Source organism: Dermacentor silvarum, chromosome 7 (assembly GCF_013339745.2).
Source record: "Dermacentor silvarum isolate Dsil-2018 chromosome 7, BIME_Dsil_1.4, whole genome shotgun sequence".
Taxonomy (NCBI): Eukaryota; Metazoa; Arthropoda; class Arachnida; order Ixodida; family Ixodidae; genus Dermacentor; species Dermacentor silvarum.
Genome location: NC_051160.1, coordinates 69,001,654 through 69,020,066, shown reverse-complemented (window position 1 = coordinate 69,020,066; position 18,413 = coordinate 69,001,654). Strand labels below are relative to the sequence as shown.

The 18,413-nt window shown below is 42.6% G+C and overlaps 1 protein-coding gene and 1 long non-coding RNA gene across 2 annotated transcripts; both read left to right on the top strand.

Annotated features, from left to right (window-relative positions):
* Positions 1-4,076: 4,076 nt before the first annotated feature.
* LOC119459561 (uncharacterized) lies at positions 4,077-9,351 on the top strand. The gene is made up of 3 exons (XM_037721272.2): positions 4,077-4,223; positions 6,433-6,520; positions 8,223-9,351. Exons 1-3 carry the CDS (start codon positions 4,221-4,223, stop codon positions 8,858-8,860), a joined length of 729 nt encoding a protein of 242 aa, XP_037577200.2. The 5' UTR covers positions 4,077-4,220; the 3' UTR covers positions 8,861-9,351.
* A 2,102-nt stretch (positions 9,352-11,453) lies between these two features.
* On the top strand, positions 11,454-16,565 carry LOC119459560 (uncharacterized). The gene is made up of 3 exons (XR_005193684.2): positions 11,454-11,577; positions 15,190-15,282; positions 15,814-16,565. It is a non-coding gene; the product is annotated as an uncharacterized LOC119459560 (long non-coding RNA).
* Positions 16,566-18,413: the final 1,848 nt, after the last annotated feature.

The window sequence follows — 18,413 nt, the reverse complement described above, 5'->3', positions numbered from 1 at the left end:
TTTTAAGAACACATAAAAAGTTGGATAGTTAAAAATGCAGTACATTTTATTTACTTTGTCACAAAGTGTTCGCAAAAACACACATAACGGAGGCATTTCGGCGTATGTTCTATCTGCTGACTTTGCTAGGTGCCTTGGTTTTGACTCAAGCATGATTCATTTGAAAATCTCGCTAAAGGTTTTTTTTCAATTGAAGGGGAACATTCCAGTACCGCACTTCCCCAACTAAGCGGAAGAAAAGTGCCCCCACAATTCCAAACATGGACTGTGCCACACTTCTAGAACCTTCGACAATAACACGGATTTCCTGTTTTTAGACTGGCAAAATTTGACACCTTCGCCAAGGGACTCCACGACGCGAAACTGGACACTGAACCGGGTGATGAATGGGCGAAGCGTAATTAGACCTTCCTCACCTGTTGAAACCTTCCTCGGAAATTCAATCTGGAAATTATTTCAAGTGGATCTGTCTTGCAAACTCACCGGCTATAATTCGTGAATTGCAATATGCGTCGTAAAGTAATTAACTAAGAAGTTCATCAGTAAATTTTTGGTAATTAGCGGAATATGGTTCGGTTTCTCGTGCTACTAATGTCCGCCTCTTCGAATAACCTAGCTCAACGATAAGAATTATGCTACTTGCCACAGGCGATTTTTAAGAATTCCGTAAAGTTTAATTTCGAACACCCGGTACGAGTTCATACGAAGATGCCGATGGCTGTACCATTACACCCAAATGCAATGCTGTATTGAATGGTTGCGTACTTATGGTACAACCGCATTCCCTTTCCTTCCATTTGGAGTGAAAAAATAAAAATATGTAGATCCCATGCAATCTGTAAATTATTGTAAGCGACTCTTTAATGAGCCGACGAAAAAATACGGTAAATGAAAACAAAATGGGCATTGGTTTCAAACAACGAACGCTTCCCGTAACGTGTCCCGTAGTCGTCATCAGGCAACCTGGGGAGCTATAAAACCAAAAGCTATTCCAAACTGTTTCTATCCAATTCCTGCAACCAGCCCTCCATGATCGGTAAAATATTTTACGGGTCACCCCCCCCCCCCTTTCACCTGTGTGTCGGGCGACGTCACGAAAACCGTGGAAACTCCCCGTCGGAAGTGACGTGCAGACACTGATTATGCATGATTACACCGAACAAGAGAAAATAACTATTCCCATTCTACGTGTTAGCCACTATCAACCCACCGCTTTTGGTGAAGTGTTTTAAGGCGGCGGCCACTTCGCCAGTCTTTCACGCGACGTCACAATACTGCGAAAGCTCTCCATATCAAAGTGTCGTGTACGCAATGAAGATGCTTTAATATGCTAAGCAAACAGAGTAGTTTTCGGAATAGCCGGAGACTGCCCCGCTCCAAAAGGAATAGAACATGGGCGCCCGCCGGTCGCACTGGCACTTGCTACTCGGAGCTGACGGGGACATTTATTCATTTGCGTTTATTAAACATTCTTGCGCAGCACTATCACTTTTTTCAGACCTCAGCACGTATATGACATCACTCTGCCCACCCTCGTTTGCCGAAGGCCCATTTTAGCGGCACATTAAACGTTCGTTGCACGCTGCCGCGATTTTCCACCAACCACCGCACGCAAAGCAAGGCGAAGCAGGCCAATCGCAGATGCCGGCACCACCCTCCTCATCCGATTAGTTACGTTCACAAGGTTTGCGTGTCCCACCAAAATCCTTTCCATTTCTGCCTGCTCATCGCCTCTTGTCAACCAATTAGATAAAAAAAAACTGTCAAGGTAGGCAATGCTATTCGCTTTGAAAGCAATCAAATGTGACCACCTACAGACGAGGACAGCCTTTGATTGGGCTCTTCAAACAAAGCTGTGAGTCACTGAGCGATGCTTCCGTCAGCGGATCAATAAATGTAACAGCAGGACATCGGAATAATACTGATTGAAAGTATTTACTTTATAGGGACCCTGGCCTACGTTGCCAAGCAAAGGTAAATTTTATTCAGGGGCAATATTTCCAAGTGATCACTTCTGGCAACACTATCATCTTCGACAGAATTCACGTGACGCTATTCCATACTCTTTGAAGTATACTGCATAAAACGTTCCTGGCACTGCGCAAAGATTCCGTATGGATAGCGAGCTGGCACAGCACCACAAACGCCGTTAGGCGGAACGAAATGGTCACGATTCTCGTGAACGAAAAGTAGACGCTGCGGCAAAGAATTGCGCCACCGCCGACGAGAGGGCATTCCCAGAAGGAAATGGTGAGGCGGTTCCGCACCCTGACAACGTTTCCACAATACTAGCGGACGCAGATGGTGGGTTCCACCATCCGTGACGCGAAGGGAGTCTAAATTCACGTGCGACTCATAGGTACAGGCTCACTATATAGTGACGGGCGAGGACAACACAATCTCAGGGCTTTGCAGGAAGGAAGTTTGGCGTTATGTGACTGAACTCTCAACACTCATTGGTCGAAGCGAAAGCGGCGTACAGCGCGATACTTTTTTTGGCCGTGAGCTTTACAGGCAACAAACCCAGCGATGACGGCTCGTCAAATTTCTAAGCGGTTCGCAAAGAACATATTGCTTTAAAGATGTCTGTTACAGGCTTAATGTCTTATTTCACAAAATGGTTTTAATAGGTATCATTTAATGTAGCAACTGGATATACCAAATTCCTTTTTTTTGTGGTTGTAATTAGGCAAGAAAAGTACCCAAGCCCCAACCTAGCATTAGATGTAGCTGTAGAGCCTAGCAACTCTACTCCTCGTCGTCATCTTCCGTCTCGCAAATGAACAAAAATCTAAACTATACTGCTTCGAATAAATTCTTTTGAAGGGTCACAGTAAAGGTAACATAAAATAGGAATTTGCTCTTTGTTTATTTACACTGACCTTAAAAGCTGCAAATTAAGTTAGAAATGTGCAGCGCTCTTTGTCTTCACCGGTGTAGTGATCCGTGTCCCAATACGGCGTTGCTGCCAGGTAAGTGAGAAACTTTCACAATGCCATACGCAACATTAAAGTAGATCTCTCTCAAAATTGCTCATCTTATTGGAAATCTATTTACTTATAAAATTACCTAAGCAAGCATCAACATTGTTCTGCGCTTCTCTCTTTACATTAGCTGGTATCGAAAAAAGCAATGCTTTGTTTTGATGTTTTGATATTCCGAGATCACACTTCAGTGGCAGCAAAAATAGAAAAAGAAAGAACCGTTGTGTTCTAGATTTACAAACTTTGATCGTAATATGGTTCTAATTGGTCGCATTTAGGTACTTTAGAAAAATTCAAAAACGCTTTGGAGTTGAAATTAAGCCCAGGAAATATTGCGAAATGAGAAAATGTCCTACGTCATCACGCGGATATTGCTAAAGAGTGTTAGCCAACTACATGGTTTCATGATATTGTGGCACCTCGCTGTTATATCCTGAATTCTCGCCTCCAGTTCGTGCTCACCTGAAGCGTAGACACAGCGTATACCTCCAGCCAAACTGAAGTCCTTGCGGAAAATCCATGGCCGTCGCAACCACTCATGCATGTTTCTGCATGAGTGCTGAGATTAGACTCACAGTACGGCGCAATTCGTTTGCGAACCTACACATCATGTCAGCGCTTCAATAAAGAATGACAACAAATATGTCATAAACAACAGCCATCAAATAAATGCACACACATCCTCATAAGAAATCAATCTCAATAAGCTGCGAATATCGTCAACTTCCTTTCCTTTCATGTTTTCTATATTTGGTGCCAAATTTGCTTGTCTAAATGCATCACACATTTTATTACAATGAAAAATCAGGGCTAATTTTGTAGTATGCGATCGCTGTCCTTGATGAATGTGCGTGCACTTTTCTCGTAACAGAGTGACGTGCTCTTGAGCGCAGTAGACACTTTAGAGACAAAAACCACTGTGCGTTTCCCGCGTACTAGCGTGCCTTTGCAACTAAAGCAAGTGAGGCGGGGTGGGCGTATGCGAAACTGTTGTGTCTGCAGTTGTTATGGCCTGCGGCATCATGGTTACAATGACGCGTACTGCAGGATCACTGTTACACATGAGTCACACGCTCGAATGCAGCCTTTGACGTAGGCAAACTTCACGCATTGCAGGTCTGCTGCAAAAGTAAACACTTGCTTGAGTGTAGAAGCAAGTTCGCACTAGCTTTTCTAGCTTCTGAGAACAGCGTACATTGGCACCAGCTGGAACGCCAAGCGTGCAGGGCAATTTCAATGGTGAGTACTCAGCTCCATTTCGCTGTATTACCGACCGTTGAAGGACTTAGTGTCTCAATTGCCGAATTTCAATTTTTGTATGTTGATTTCTGTTCATTAGGTCATGCAGAAAACACTTTTTTTGCACTCATTATTATTGCTCAAATCACGGCACTTCTAAAATTGCAGTTTCACTACAGCTTTCCTAGAGGAGGGAAGCATGTTTTTGGCTGGTATCTTTGTTTTACTATTGTGTTATTTAAACCAAACCTTAGATTGGACACCAAACCTTAGATTTGACAAGTGACAATCTTACACTGAAATGACAGCTAAAAAAACTCAAAATGGTATTTAATAGTACAGATCAGGTGTAATTTGTTAATGGATCTGTGCAAACATGGCGTCTCCTTGCGTGTCTGTTGTTGAGCTACGTTTCGATAAAAATATAATATTCTCATATCTACTGGTTGGTATCCTCGTCGTCTAAGAGGAATATTCGAAATAGCCAAAATAGATTTACTTGCTCAAGAAAACTTTCTGAGGCGTGTAAGATTGCGTGTAAGCTCGGCAACATTGCAACAAAACGGGAATTGCGTTCCAGTTTACTTATACGACAAGCTTCAAGTTCCTGAATGGTATCTTCATGAACAGAGATGGAGGGGATTGTAGTGTTTTTCAAGCGAAGATTGCATACGCAAGCCTGCGCCGGCGATGTAACGCAAAAAAACCACCTGCTCTCAGAGCTGCTCGAGCATCGTCGTCTTCTTTCGAAGCTGGCTCGTTGGTTCGTGCTCGTGTTAGGCACGCGCTCGTGCCACTGCTGCCGCGTTCATCTTCGTCGTCTGCTTCCACAGCTGGCTGCGTTGCCGCTAATCATAACAGCATTTCCCATCTGCCATCGTAATAGGGAGGCCGCGTTTACGGGCATATGAGCCATTGCATAAGCGGGTATGAGCCATTCATGCCTTACGTACCGAACAGATTTAATTTTCTAGCAATTTAATTTCGAAGAATCGCAAAGCGGCAATGACGGGCGAATGCTGCTAACCACGCCGCCGAGCAAACTCGAGACATCGAACGCAAGCGACAATGGCGGACTGCGGGCATGCCGTAAGTGACATCGTTCTCTCCGTCACAGCCGAACGTGTGTGTAACCTCAGAGTTGAGAAATACTTTAATGAACCTTAGGGATTAACCAATGACAAACAGCGTGGCCGCACGTTTCAGCTTCGCTGGTTAACCATCTTCACGGTGTGGAGCTCTTCCACAGCTGGCTCGTTGGCGCCCATCTGTTTGCGCTCGTGCTCGGCACGCGCTCGTGCCACAAACGAGTCAACACAAGCTTCGCTTGCACCCCTCTTCCCAGTAGTGGAAGGGCTGCCAAGTTCTTTTTTGAAAACAACATTGATTGAGCACACAGTCCAAAGATAGGAGCAATTAGCAGTTTGAGAACATGCCCAAAAGTTCTTGTTTCTTTCAGGAGAGAGCGCGATTATTTGTGGAAGCGATTTGGGACACCAGTAGACAATATTACAATAGACAACGGCAACAAATATTATTTGCACGTGACTGTCATGTCCCTAAAAAGATATATAAAGCTTCAAATTCATTTCATGCAAATTTGGAGCATTATACATACCATAGAAATAACATTGGGTGTTGTTAAACAACTCCTTGACAACAAAATAGGTTTATCTATCGCGTAGAAAAACCATTGGGTGATCCGTGATTCACCAAAAGCACAATAAAAGATGTTTGTCGTAAAAGCAATGGCTTCAACTAAAAAAATTATGCTTCTGAGGTTTTTTTTCAGTAAATAAAACACAGTCATTCCAAAAAACCAGCCCACTGAATACTTCTTCATGGGAATGGCAGGTTAATTTTCGTAGATATGAGAATTAGTGATGAGTGCAGTATAGGTAATGAGATGTTTTATCATAATTTAATTTCAACCTGTGAAAACCTATAGAGACCTTATTTCACTCTTTCGTCGTTACGCAACTGTTATGACACCCAAGAAAGCCTTGTCATAGAGACGACGTCATAGAAAATTGCCTCCTGTAGCCGTGTAATAATATTAACCCTCAAGGACAATATTTATTTAACCTAGCTAATTCATTCTTAAAAGTTATGAAGCTTTGATGTTACGGGACCATAATTTTACTAAATATACCTCTTTTACCTTATACGGCATTTACACACGTCGTGCGTACTGCAAAAAACTTTGCAGGTTGAAACCGGGATTATGAATTTAGTAACCACCTTGGTTCTGGTCTGCTCCATGGTGATGCTCGCTGATTCGACAACCTCCAAAACAGGTAAACAGCACTTGACCTTTCTCTCGGTATAATAAAAATAGGCACTCGTTATCCGAGTGATCATTTTGAAGACATAGGAATGTTGGATAACCTTGTGGTTTCAGAGAAGTCCATATGTGGAACTATCGTATATATATATATATATATATACGCCTTTGTAATGTGCAGCAGCCTATGAATTATATCACTTGCTTTGCGTATTTGAGGAAACATACAGCTTAGTTTTATGGCGTGCATAGAACACCGCAAATTATCGCTGCTAATTGTTTCAATATGCTTCACTTTTTCTAATGTTCAGCACATGATTTTTGTGAAATAGATGGAATAATTTATTATCTACTGAAAGAAAGCTTTTCATGTTCGGAAGTGCTTCAAACTCGTATTTTACGGCCGCTAACAAAAGATGCCTGGAATGAAGTGTAGAGCACTAATCAGCCACACATATCACTTCTTCAACTTTGATGAAACAGAAGTCCCTGATCAATTTCCTATTGGTTAAACTTCAGCGACAATTATGGAACTAAGGGGTGCCAACAGAAAGGTCACGTGATGTAGATATTCAATTTGAAACTAACACTTTTAATAAGTGCAAAAAGTTTGTCAATGTCTTTCTTAAATATAGTGTCCCGAATGTTTTTGGATAATGAATGAGAATTCCGCCAATGTTATTTTTAAGGAGAAGCTTCAATTTTGATCCCTACCGGACTTTCTGATCATGGTTGCTGCTGTTGTCTTTCCGAATGTCTCATATGCAGGACCGCACTCACAAAATTAATCAGCTTGTGCATAACCATCTTTACTACCATTACAGATGTACCGCCAACGAACTTTTTTCGCTCTGCAATTGCACTATGAAACATTAAATGGTACCTAAATGCCCTAACTGCAACAAACATAAGCCTTCAAGCTCACAATTTTCTTAACAAAGCCTAGCTTATGCCTTTCGTTGGGACGTCTGCTCAATCGCTTGTTTGCCTGAAAACATCTGCGCAGGCACGATCATGTACGCTGCGTGTTACGCATGTATGGGAGATCAATAAAATGTTTTATTTATTTTGGTGTCGAGTACTTGGTATACCCCATATGAACTAACAGGCTACTTTGCGGAGATAATGTTATCACTGCCGCATATTGCCAGTTGAGAGATGAAAAAAGCTGGTGCATTTGATCTATGACAAATGCAATGACTATATGCCTTATTCAGAAGAAGTGATTGTACTTTATTGTGTATTACTCTCAATGTTTTGCTATCACATTAGCCTATCTCGTCTGATTAAACTCCCTTCGATCATTTTTGACAATGAAGTACAACATGCGTTTTTCTTTTACAAAAAGGGCAACTCGACGAATAGTTTGTATTCTTTGGTTTAACAACGATTTTAGTCTCGCTAAGGTTTTTTTTTTGCCTTCGGCATACTATCGTGAAGTTTAAAGAATTGTGAACTGCCGTTAGATTTAGTTAAAATTTTTGCATGTTTTTTTTATTTCTCCCAAGAACAGAAATGCGTGTATTGGTGGTCTACATGTTTTCTCGTGACACCAACTTGTATGGTGTGTTCTTGAAACAAATTTCTCAAACAGTCTATATGAAATGTTTACCGTTGTAAAATTGATAAGGATACTTCAAGCATAACAATATCCATAAAAACAAAAATATTATATTGTGAACTAATTTTTGTGCGTCTGTCTTTTCCTGACGCAGACTGCAACTTTACTGACCTGGATTTGGACGGTGCTCTGACAAGTGTAATCACTCAGCTATCGAAGCATGAACAGCAGAGTAGTTACAGGATCAGCCCATACGTATATCTTTTAGATATTCAGTGCTGCAACACGAGTGGCCTCCCGTTGCTGCGCCAGTACGGACCACTGCTTCATTACTGCGTCAATGGCACGCGCAAATTTCAAGTCGACCTAGTCCACAATGGTTACATTGAGGTGATAATGAGTTGGAGTTTGTACAACGGAAACACAGGGACACTGGTACTCGGCGCAGAATTATCGCGCTTTACCCTGCAATTTGCAGTTTTGGAACAACCACCCGGGAAAACCATCGCTCTTAGGTTGGAATATCCCATCGTTCCGGTGGCGACGAAAATGACTTACGCTGCTGTTGAAGGGGTTGGCGAAACCGTACGAGCTGCAACTGCACTCTGGAGCAATCTTTGGCCCTCGGTGACGCAACGTTTGTGGAATGAGTATTTCTTTGAATATTTGCGCAGGGCCATCTGTGATGCTCAGCGCGATTTGTTTGTTCCACCTGTACAAACCATTTCACAAGAGACCACCACCTCAAGTGCGTTCACTGTACTTACCGAATTTGATGCGTGTCCTTATTAAATGGTGCGCTAGAAACTCCAGGTAACATGCGGGGTGCTCCACATTGCTGATCACATCTGCAGACTCTCTGCGACAGTCGAATAGGCAACGTGAACAATCTGTGAATTTTGGGCTCTGTAATGGCTTCGAAGCGTGAGTTATGCCTGTGGTTGCTATTGTTGATTGCCGTGACTCGCTGTGCATAAGCGGACAACAGTGCGAAAATGTGAAAATGTAAGCAGCTGCCTACATTTATTTCAGTTAAGAGGCCATGCAATGTTTTATGCAGGCATGCATCAAACTATCGCGGCGCCGTCAACACGAAATACTGAAAAATCAAGCTATTTCTGTGCCAAATCAAAAATATGTGTCAAGGCTCAAAATTAGAATCGCCTCTCTCCACATGCATTTTCCAAATCAATAGACTGCTGAGTAGGACTGATGCACCTAAATATTCTGAACTTTGTTTATCACTGCTTAGATACAAAGCGAATAAAATGTTTGTTTCCTTGCATCTCTAAGCATCGATTCAATAATTTTTCACATGTAAATGGGTGTGCATGGTTGCACACGAGCATTACTTGACGTTGAGCCGTGTGATCGGTACGATTGGCGGACTCGAATATTGACAAAAGGCGTATTATCTTTGTGTTTACAGATTATTTGCTAAAACTTCAAACGGCTAAAATGTGGATCAGGATGTGTTTATAGTTTAAGAAGCCAATCAAGATGTCGAAGTGCACCGTGTCATCCAGCCTGGCACGCGCATGTACCTTCCAGCAGTGGCCAGGAGACGGAAAGATTTGTCGGCCTAAACTAGCACTCTAGGTCGTTGACATGTGATCTAGCTTCAATCTCGCCCACATGACGCCTTCGTTGTTCAACGAAGGCACGCTTCAGCTCATCTCTACTAACCCTGTGCGCGAATATTCAACGGCGCAAGCCTCAGAGCAGGGCGAAGGTTCTGCACCGCCGCAATCACCGTGCACGCACAAACACCTTCGTACGTGGACACCATATCCCGTATTAGTCACTGGGTACCGGTAGTACAAGAGTAGACTTTGATAACTGGCGCGAGAATTTCCACTTGATGCAGGCTCTGAGAGCGGTTACATCTGTGTGTCTATTTCAAAGGCCGCTATGCGCAATGTACTTTCTAACGAGGATGACGTTGCTGCTAAGGAGATTGCACGTGGCAATAATGATGATCGCGAGGGAAACAGCGCGAAAAAACACGACAAGAGGACAAGAAGGGAGACACACACCAGCGCTGACTGACGACTGAATTCTTTATTTAGAAAGGAACACATATATACCAAAAGAAAAAGAAAAAAAGAAAGGAAAGAAGGGTATCTCTCGAGTATTACCGACTAGCCCAAGCCTCTACGTTCTTGCAATAATGATGAACTTAAAACATTTTGCGTATAGAAAAGAAAGACTTCACCAAGTATTATGAGATAACAAATAAACAATGTTTAAAGCAACGAGGCCTTAACTGCGTACAACTACTTCTCCACAATTCGACATAGGTTAATGCGAATCTTTCGTTGCGTCTCTCCATCGACTATCAGGTAAGCTGGAGGGTTACTATCTCGCATTGTGTGAGGTTTCTTGAACAAAAAGTTACGCCCCCATCCGGTTCTGGGATTTAAACCAAGCTCCCGCACTTCAAGAGCCAAATGCACCAAATATATGCGAGGAATGATCAAATACTAACCTTATCCAGTCTGCTTCCTTTCTGGAAGCTACCGTTTTCACACAGTATGCTAGACTGCATCGCCTGCAGGGTTGTGGTAGTTCACCAGTGCACCAGCTTCGGGATCCGCCCCAGTTGTAATGGGTAAGTCTTTAAAGTTTCGTGTCGAGCGTACAACAAATCAGTCGTCATGCCACAATTTCTGTGCAGTGGACATAGCCCGCGCGCGTACGCCTCCCCTTCCACTCCCCACACACACGCGCGCCGAGAAACGTTTCGCATTACGCTGGTACTTTAAGCCACCTGGTATCAATTTTCGCTATACCAAACGATGCTATAGCCACCTGCCTGCTAAGAGCCTTGCGTAACTTTCATTTTCACAATGCGTAGCATCTGTAATATTTTTTTGACATAGCGCTTTATACGATTTGAAATGATCTATGATTGTGTACTTGCTAATGTTTGTTTTTTTAAATGCTAATGTTTTTATTGCAATACACTTCGATCGCGCCATCCTTTCCTGATAAAAACATATAAGTTAAGCCTGCCTGCAGCACACTTGTTCAGAGCGTACCTAAAACTGTACAATTTCGACTCGCCTGTCCAGAATTCTTCCTAATCCCCCCCCCCCCCCCGCCCCCCAAAAATATAATAATGGAACTTCATTGAAAAACATTTTAGAGGCATGGCGGAGAGGAACGGAAGATTGCTTGCATTGCTTCCGCACATTGTGGCGACCAAGTACTAGGCCCACTCTCGTGGCTTGTTAGTGCCTCTGTGGTTGTTGCGGATGCGAGAGCGCGCTAGTTCAGATCAGCCTTGCAGGAAACATTCGTATCACCAAGATTGTCGCACGGACCTCACAAAGTGTAGACGTACGCACAGGAAAAGGAAACAATAATTACATGGGGCCTTTGCTATTGGGTCTTTTTCCTTGGTCTATAAAGGTGGGTCTTTCGTCCACCTAAAGCTGCTTTCGCATATGAAGCTTGCTCTGCCTAGAAGCCGTCGAAAGTATTGAGCAACGTGACTTCTGCGCTTAGTAAGTATTGCCAATTTGATTTCTGCATGTAGGCCTGGGGCTCCTATTACCGCGGCAATCTGTTCCGCGTGACAATGAAAAACCTTTGTCACATGAAAAAACTACTTGTCACTGGCGAAAAAACTTAGAAGCCGCTACTACCTGTGAGAGAATACTTATACGAAGCATGCGCAATACACTTTTCACTGCAATCGACGAAATGTACCTAAATGAATGGGGAATATGTCTAGTATGTTAATGAACCATGAGTGCTCCAGAGCCGCCACAGTACGAACGAATAATCGCTGTGTGGCTACTTGCAAAGAATGATGTAGCCTAGCAGAAATTATTGCATGGCTGGTTGGTTCGTACTTTCAAGGCGTAACAAGCGCACATTTGGGTAGGGAGAAAGTATAGACAACATTAGGTTCTATGTGTGCTGTCTGCTCTGAATAAGCTTTAGTCACGAGTTAACATTTCTTCTGCGTCTACATTACTTGTCTCTTGTCAGGTCTGCGCTTGATGAACCTACAGAGAACTGTGTGTGTTGTTCTGGTCAAGTCACACTGCCTATATCACCAGCTGATACCGTAGCCAAAGTACTTTCGTAAACACTACCAAAAGTACAATATTTTACTGCCATGCGCCCCGACGTTTCTGTGTTTTAATGGAATTATTTTCAGAACAACCAGGACAATATAGCAAACAACTTTACCAATCCGCACGGGATAGAAGCCAGACGACCGCACAGAATTGTGCAGTGCACAGTAAAACAAATTCATTTCACTTGCTCGATGACTCGAGCAGTAATATTTCAATTTTAAGCGGTATTTGCACAGTTTTTGTTCGTGAAGTTCGACGAGAGAAGAATTAATGTGTGTAGGTAATAAGCGAGGCTCACGAACTTAATATATACAGATTGATATAAAGATAGGCCAACCAGTTCGCCATATCCTTCATTCTACTTCGATTTTAGAATCACTGAAAGCAACAAGGAGTAAAACGTTCGAGAAAGGATGTATGGTGGCTAAAATAAAAAGAAGAAAATAAGCCAGCGCGATCTCATTATTATATGGGCCAATATTTCGAACGTTGGCAAATAATGTCGTTCTTGTATACAATTACGTAATGTCCAATTCTTGTTCCTTTCCCACTAAACGCAACAAGTTTTAACGGGATAATATATTAGACAGGAAGTTTTATTTGTGTCCCTTGAACCACACTTTCCTGAATTATCAGCAAAACGACTGGCACCGCTCGTTGGTACATACCAGTTCAGGGGCGCTATAACGTAAAATGATTCCAAACTGTTTTGATTCCAAACTCCTCACGTCGAATTTACGTAACCACCGACGCAAGCATCGGGCGTCGACCCGCTGCGTTGCTTGAACAACCCAATCAAACACTCTTCTTGTTTATAGGAGGTCACCTTCGTTCAGCTTCCAAACCAATAACATTGCCTACACTCAGCGGGTTTTCTTATCTAATTGTTTGACAAGAGGCCAGGAGCACGCTCTAGTGGAGAGGGTGTTGATGGCGCCGAGCTAGCACAGTGAAAATTGAGAACAGCATGAAGAAGATGGTGCCGGCGTGTCCGATTGGTCCGCTTCGCCTTACTTAGCTTGCGGTGGCTGGTCGAAAATCGCGGCGGCGGGCAACGGAATCATAAGAATTCCACTAAAACGGATCCTCAGCAAGAAAGAGTTGGCAGAGTGATGTCATATGAATACCGAAAGGGCTCCATAACGTTTTACTGCCACGCAAAAAGGATTTATCATGCTCAAATAAATACATGCTCACCGGCGGGTGCTAGTAGCAAGGGCCTGAGTAATCGGCGGGCAGCCATCGTTTATTCCTTTCGGAACGGGGCAGTACTGTGGCTATTCAGAAAAATTTTCAGATTTGTTCAGCATATTAATGCATTTCTTTTCGCGTGCACGTCACTTTGACGTGGTGAGTTTACGCGGTTTTGTGAGTTCGCGTGACAGACAGACGAAGTGGGCGTAGCCAGAAAACATTGAACCAATAGCAACAGGCTAATGGTGAAAAGGCGCCAAATCAGGAATAATTATTGTTCTTTTGTGTGGTTTAATCATGCATAATCAGTGTGTACACGTTATGTCAGATGGGAAGCTATCGTGGTTTCCGTGACGTCGCGTGACAGACAGGCGAAGTTAGAAGTGGCCCGAAAATGTTTTGACCAATCGTGGAGGCTGATTGCAGAAATTGGAATCAAAAGAGTTTGGAATCATTTTAAGTTATAGCGCCCCCGAACATGCTAATAATAACAAGCCTCACTGACGCAATGCTCCTTTGTACATGGCATATGCAAGGGAAGATGTTGAGTTTAAAAAAAATGAGACTACTATGATTCTGGCAGAAATAATCGGTCCTCAGTGGAAGCAGGTTTTTCTCATCACACTGGAAAAGCTTCTAGAACAGTGCTTTCATGCACCAATGAAAGGCCGCGTAACACAGGAAATAGGGACAGCGTGCTATTGCGTTAATAGGAGCATCTGACGGGGCCAGGCTTCGTGACATTCCTTACATATTTTAGCCAAGTGTGTCACGAGATCTTACTTTTGGTCGAATCGGTGGAGCTTAACGCTGAAGAACTGCGCGAAACAAGGGTCACGACCGAATGAACGAAGCGTAACGTAATCTTTCATTATATTTTTTCCAAGGTATCAAACATATCTACTTGTATGAAACAGCAAACTGCGTATAGAATGACTTGCAGTGTGAGTATATACGCACATTCATTGTGAGTGTATATTCCTTGCGCTTGCCATCCTTTAACGCTGTTACACGTAAAAATTAGTTGCGCTGTCAAGTTCTCTACAGTTATCGTTCACCTGGCTTGATGAGAGTGAGGGAGAGACGACAAAGAAGAAAAGACAGAAACCTTAACAAAGTATATTCCTAGTTTACTGGCCGGCTCGTTCAGATGGGTGCTTGGATTAGAGCTAGATACGCAACAGGAAAGGCAAACGCATAATAAATAGACGATAGGTGACGAACATATTTGCTAAGAAACGTTCGTCAGAGTCATAGCAGCTTGCAGAGATCATTAACTCTAGAGAACTGCAATGGTGCATTACAGGCCTCCTCATGCAAAGTAGCTTAGGTCAATTTCTCCGGATCTTTCCCTCTGACTGAACATGTCATCCACATGACCGAGTGACAGAGGCTTACTGGAAGAAAAAATATTTTATTGCCATCAAAATATGAACAAGAATGCGAGTTTCTGAATAATGCAAAAAATCAAAAGAGAGTAAAGGAGCGCTCAATATACATTTCACTTTTGTCAGAAAGGAACGGTAGATTCACAATTACGTGTAGTAAGAAATGTACGTTTTAAGATGTGAATGTACTGTTATTTCGAATCTTCCTCCACTCCACAAGAAAACCCTTCTGCTGCATAAGCCACAGTATACGCCAATTTGCGAGATACTAAATGTGAAACAATAGAGGGGCCATTCACACAACTTTATGGTATTGCGAATTTCAGCACTACGCGCGCACTTAGTCCCATATATCTGTAATAATCACAACATTAGTGCCAAGACTGTATGTATCATATTCATAGTCTCTACCTGTTTGCGATGAACTAACAAAAGTATTTCTTTGCAGGTTGAAAAAGAACGATGGTTTTAGCGAGCACCTTGGCCGTTATGTTGTGTCTGGTGGCACAAGTTAGCGCAACGCACAAAAATGACAGCAAAGGTTCGATGAAACTCACTGATTTTGGGGCGTTAATAGTAATAGTACTACCAGGGAGATATAAATTGAATACTCACAAATATAGTGCTAACACTAGAACGTTTTCAAATCATTACTCGTTTTTAGAGAAAAAAAAATAAAGAATGCAATGCTTTGAAATAAGAGGGGAATCTATCAACATACAACAAACGGACTGGGTCCTATTTGGGCTGCCTTGTGCATTTGGTGCGGATTTGGGGGATCAAAAACGTCTAATTAGTCTGTTCCACAAAATCTGAGGCAGTGGCAGTATGTGTACTCTTCGCTAGCCCAAATACTAAAGTTATTTCTGAATAGTTACTTGCTCACAAACTGACACAGTAAAATTTTAGTTTTCAGCAGATGAGCTATCTTTTGTTCACGCACGGAATAGTAAGCTATATATTGTCGAATTAATGATCACCACAAATCACGTATCCCACTAGTTTAGCAGAATAGTGCTTATGCCGTCAAAACCATCAAATCTTGTTTCGCTGAACCATCTCTTTCATACAGGGTGTGACTTCTCTGGCATCGACATGGACTACTTTGTGCCAAGAATTCTTGCTCTGTTACCATCGAACCATTCGATCACGACCTCCGACTTTACGCTGGCCCTCCCGGGAATTGAGATCGGCCTCCAAAGACTGAGTGGCTTCAATAAAATCCTCCCTTACGGGCCGCTGGTTCCTTACTGCGTGGACGGTAGGCACATGATGCAAGTGGACCTGATCAACAACGGCGACGTGTATTTCTCTTCGCGCTGGAAATCATGCTCCGGGCACGAAGGGGAAATTCGTTTGCGAAACTCATTCTCCCGTTTTACTGTTCAGTTCCACGTCCTCACTCATCCCACGGCGCGGGCCTTTTCGCTTGACTTTGAGGATGCAGTAGTTCCCGTGAGTTCGGATTATCCTTATGTCGTAATCGAAGGCGCAGGTGAAGGCGTCAGCGCAGCAAGTAGATGGCTGAGCAAAATTTTTCCCGCTGCGACAGCAAAGGTGTGGAACGATAACTTCTTTAAGTACTTCTGTTCCGCGTTGCGTGAAGCTGTTCGCGCGCTATTTTCAGGAGGGGCTAGGCCTAGACTTTACTACGAACGATTCCTTTAAAGTCGTGAGATTATATTTATGAAGTTTTATAATTGCAGCGTGCGGAATGGAGTATTTGTTCCACGCAAGTGCATTGCTGTATATCTTGCTATTTTCTGCACGGGCCGATGAAAGAAGGCCGATATTGATTTTGAAGTGTGCCTCCCAGGTCGTAGATCTTAGCCACATGTACACCTCATATATATATATATATATATATATATATATATATATATACCTTTAATTTTCCATGACAAGTGGCACATGAGTCATCTCTTGTTGCCGGACGTGTGTTCATTTTCATTTTTACCTTACTTTTTAAATTATAGGTTTCCCAAACACACCATACGTTACTGTACATCTGATTGAAACGGGTTCGTTCAGATTTTTATTGTTTTGCTATCGACGAATCTCGGCATATTTTCAAAACCCTGTGAGCGCTCTCTGTCTTCAATTGGTATTGATAGAAGCAATTCTGTGCTCAGATACACAGAGTGGGGACTTCAGAAATAAAAGTTAATAAAGCACTTTAAACGCCTTTGTTTTTGGAGGTATTTTTGTCTGAATGTTGCATGTACATGCTGTTACGGCGAAATACTTGTTTGGATTTGACTGTGTGCAGTGTGGACAATTGCTATGTATATTGCAGTGCAGTGGCTTTAACTATGGCAACGCACCTGCAATATATTGAAAGAATGACTGAGAAAACATTTGTTGATTCCTTTCTGAGAGGTAATACAAAAGTTAAACATTCATTCTTGGAAGCATTGGTAGCTTCGTTGCACATTTACAAACACCAGTTCATAAAGGTACACATTACTTTAATAATTATATTTTAACTTGAAGGGCGTATAAATCACTGCGATAGCAAGCACGCAATGCCTATGGAGCAGCGCAGCGTAAACAAGACCGCGGTGGCTACCAAGCGTCCGTGAGTGCATATGTCGTGAAACGGCGTTTTAGTTAGAGCTCTGGCGGCATCATGCGTGTACGCCTATAGAGATCTTAAATATGAGTAGACATGCAACAACGGCGTGAACTGCCGTGGTGCCACCGATTTTGTCTGGTATCACCTTCAGAAAAGCGCAAGGAACGCCGTTGCCCGTAGACGCCGAGTGAGGTAGACCTCAAGACACATCCAAGCACTAACATCGCCATAATTATTTGGTGAAAAAACTAACGGTACCTGAATATCCGCCCTGCAACAAACGTGCGTTATCAAGATCACAATTGCTTTAATAAAAGAAACATTTCGAACCTTTCTATACCTAATCTTGGCACGAAACGCCAACGTGTGACCGTAAGACACTCGCTAGCCTTACAATGTTTAATGCCTTATAGTTGTCTAGACTGGTGGGTATAGTCACCTATACACAATCGCTGTACACAATAACTCTACAAAATTACTGCACACAATTACTCAGTGATAAAATAAACGAGACCTAAATATCCTCATTGCAACGAATAAAAGTCATAAAGAGCACTCTGTCTTTAATAAAGGCAGGCATTCTAACCTTTTTGATCCTACTTTCCTAAGCTCTAGGTAGGAACAAAACGGCAAAGTACCGTCATCAAGCGGGTTGGCTTCATGTTTGCATGGCGTACGCATATAAGAGATTTTCGGTGGGTTCTATGTAACCCCCTTTTTTGTTAAAGATGCTCAGGTGTTCTGTGGGCTTCCTGTGGAGGGCCATGAAAACTAATAACATAGCTCATAGATTCACACCCGCCAAATAATAAAAAGCTATGGATGTGTTTGAATGTCGAATTGAAATCTCCACAGACACGTTAGCACAAGAAGTACTGCTTTCATTAGCGAAATGCACTCGCCAAAAGAAGGATATCCCACAGAGCACTGATTGGCTTGAGTTACAAATGTATTCTGAACAACGTACCTGTATTGAGATTTCAACACTTACGATAAATTGTGAAGCGTGATAGGCACGTTCAACATCCCCTTCTGAGATATTCAACTTGCATGTTCGTTTGTAATTATATTCTGACGATGTATCCTTAATAAAAAGA

Bases quoted from the DNA above. Each gene is read 5' to 3' on its own strand.
- LOC119459561 (XM_037721272.2), top strand. The intron at 6,521-8,222 runs GTAAACAGCACT...TTCCTGACGCAG, and splicing joins TTCGACAACCTCCAAAACAG to ACTGCAACTTTACTGACCTG.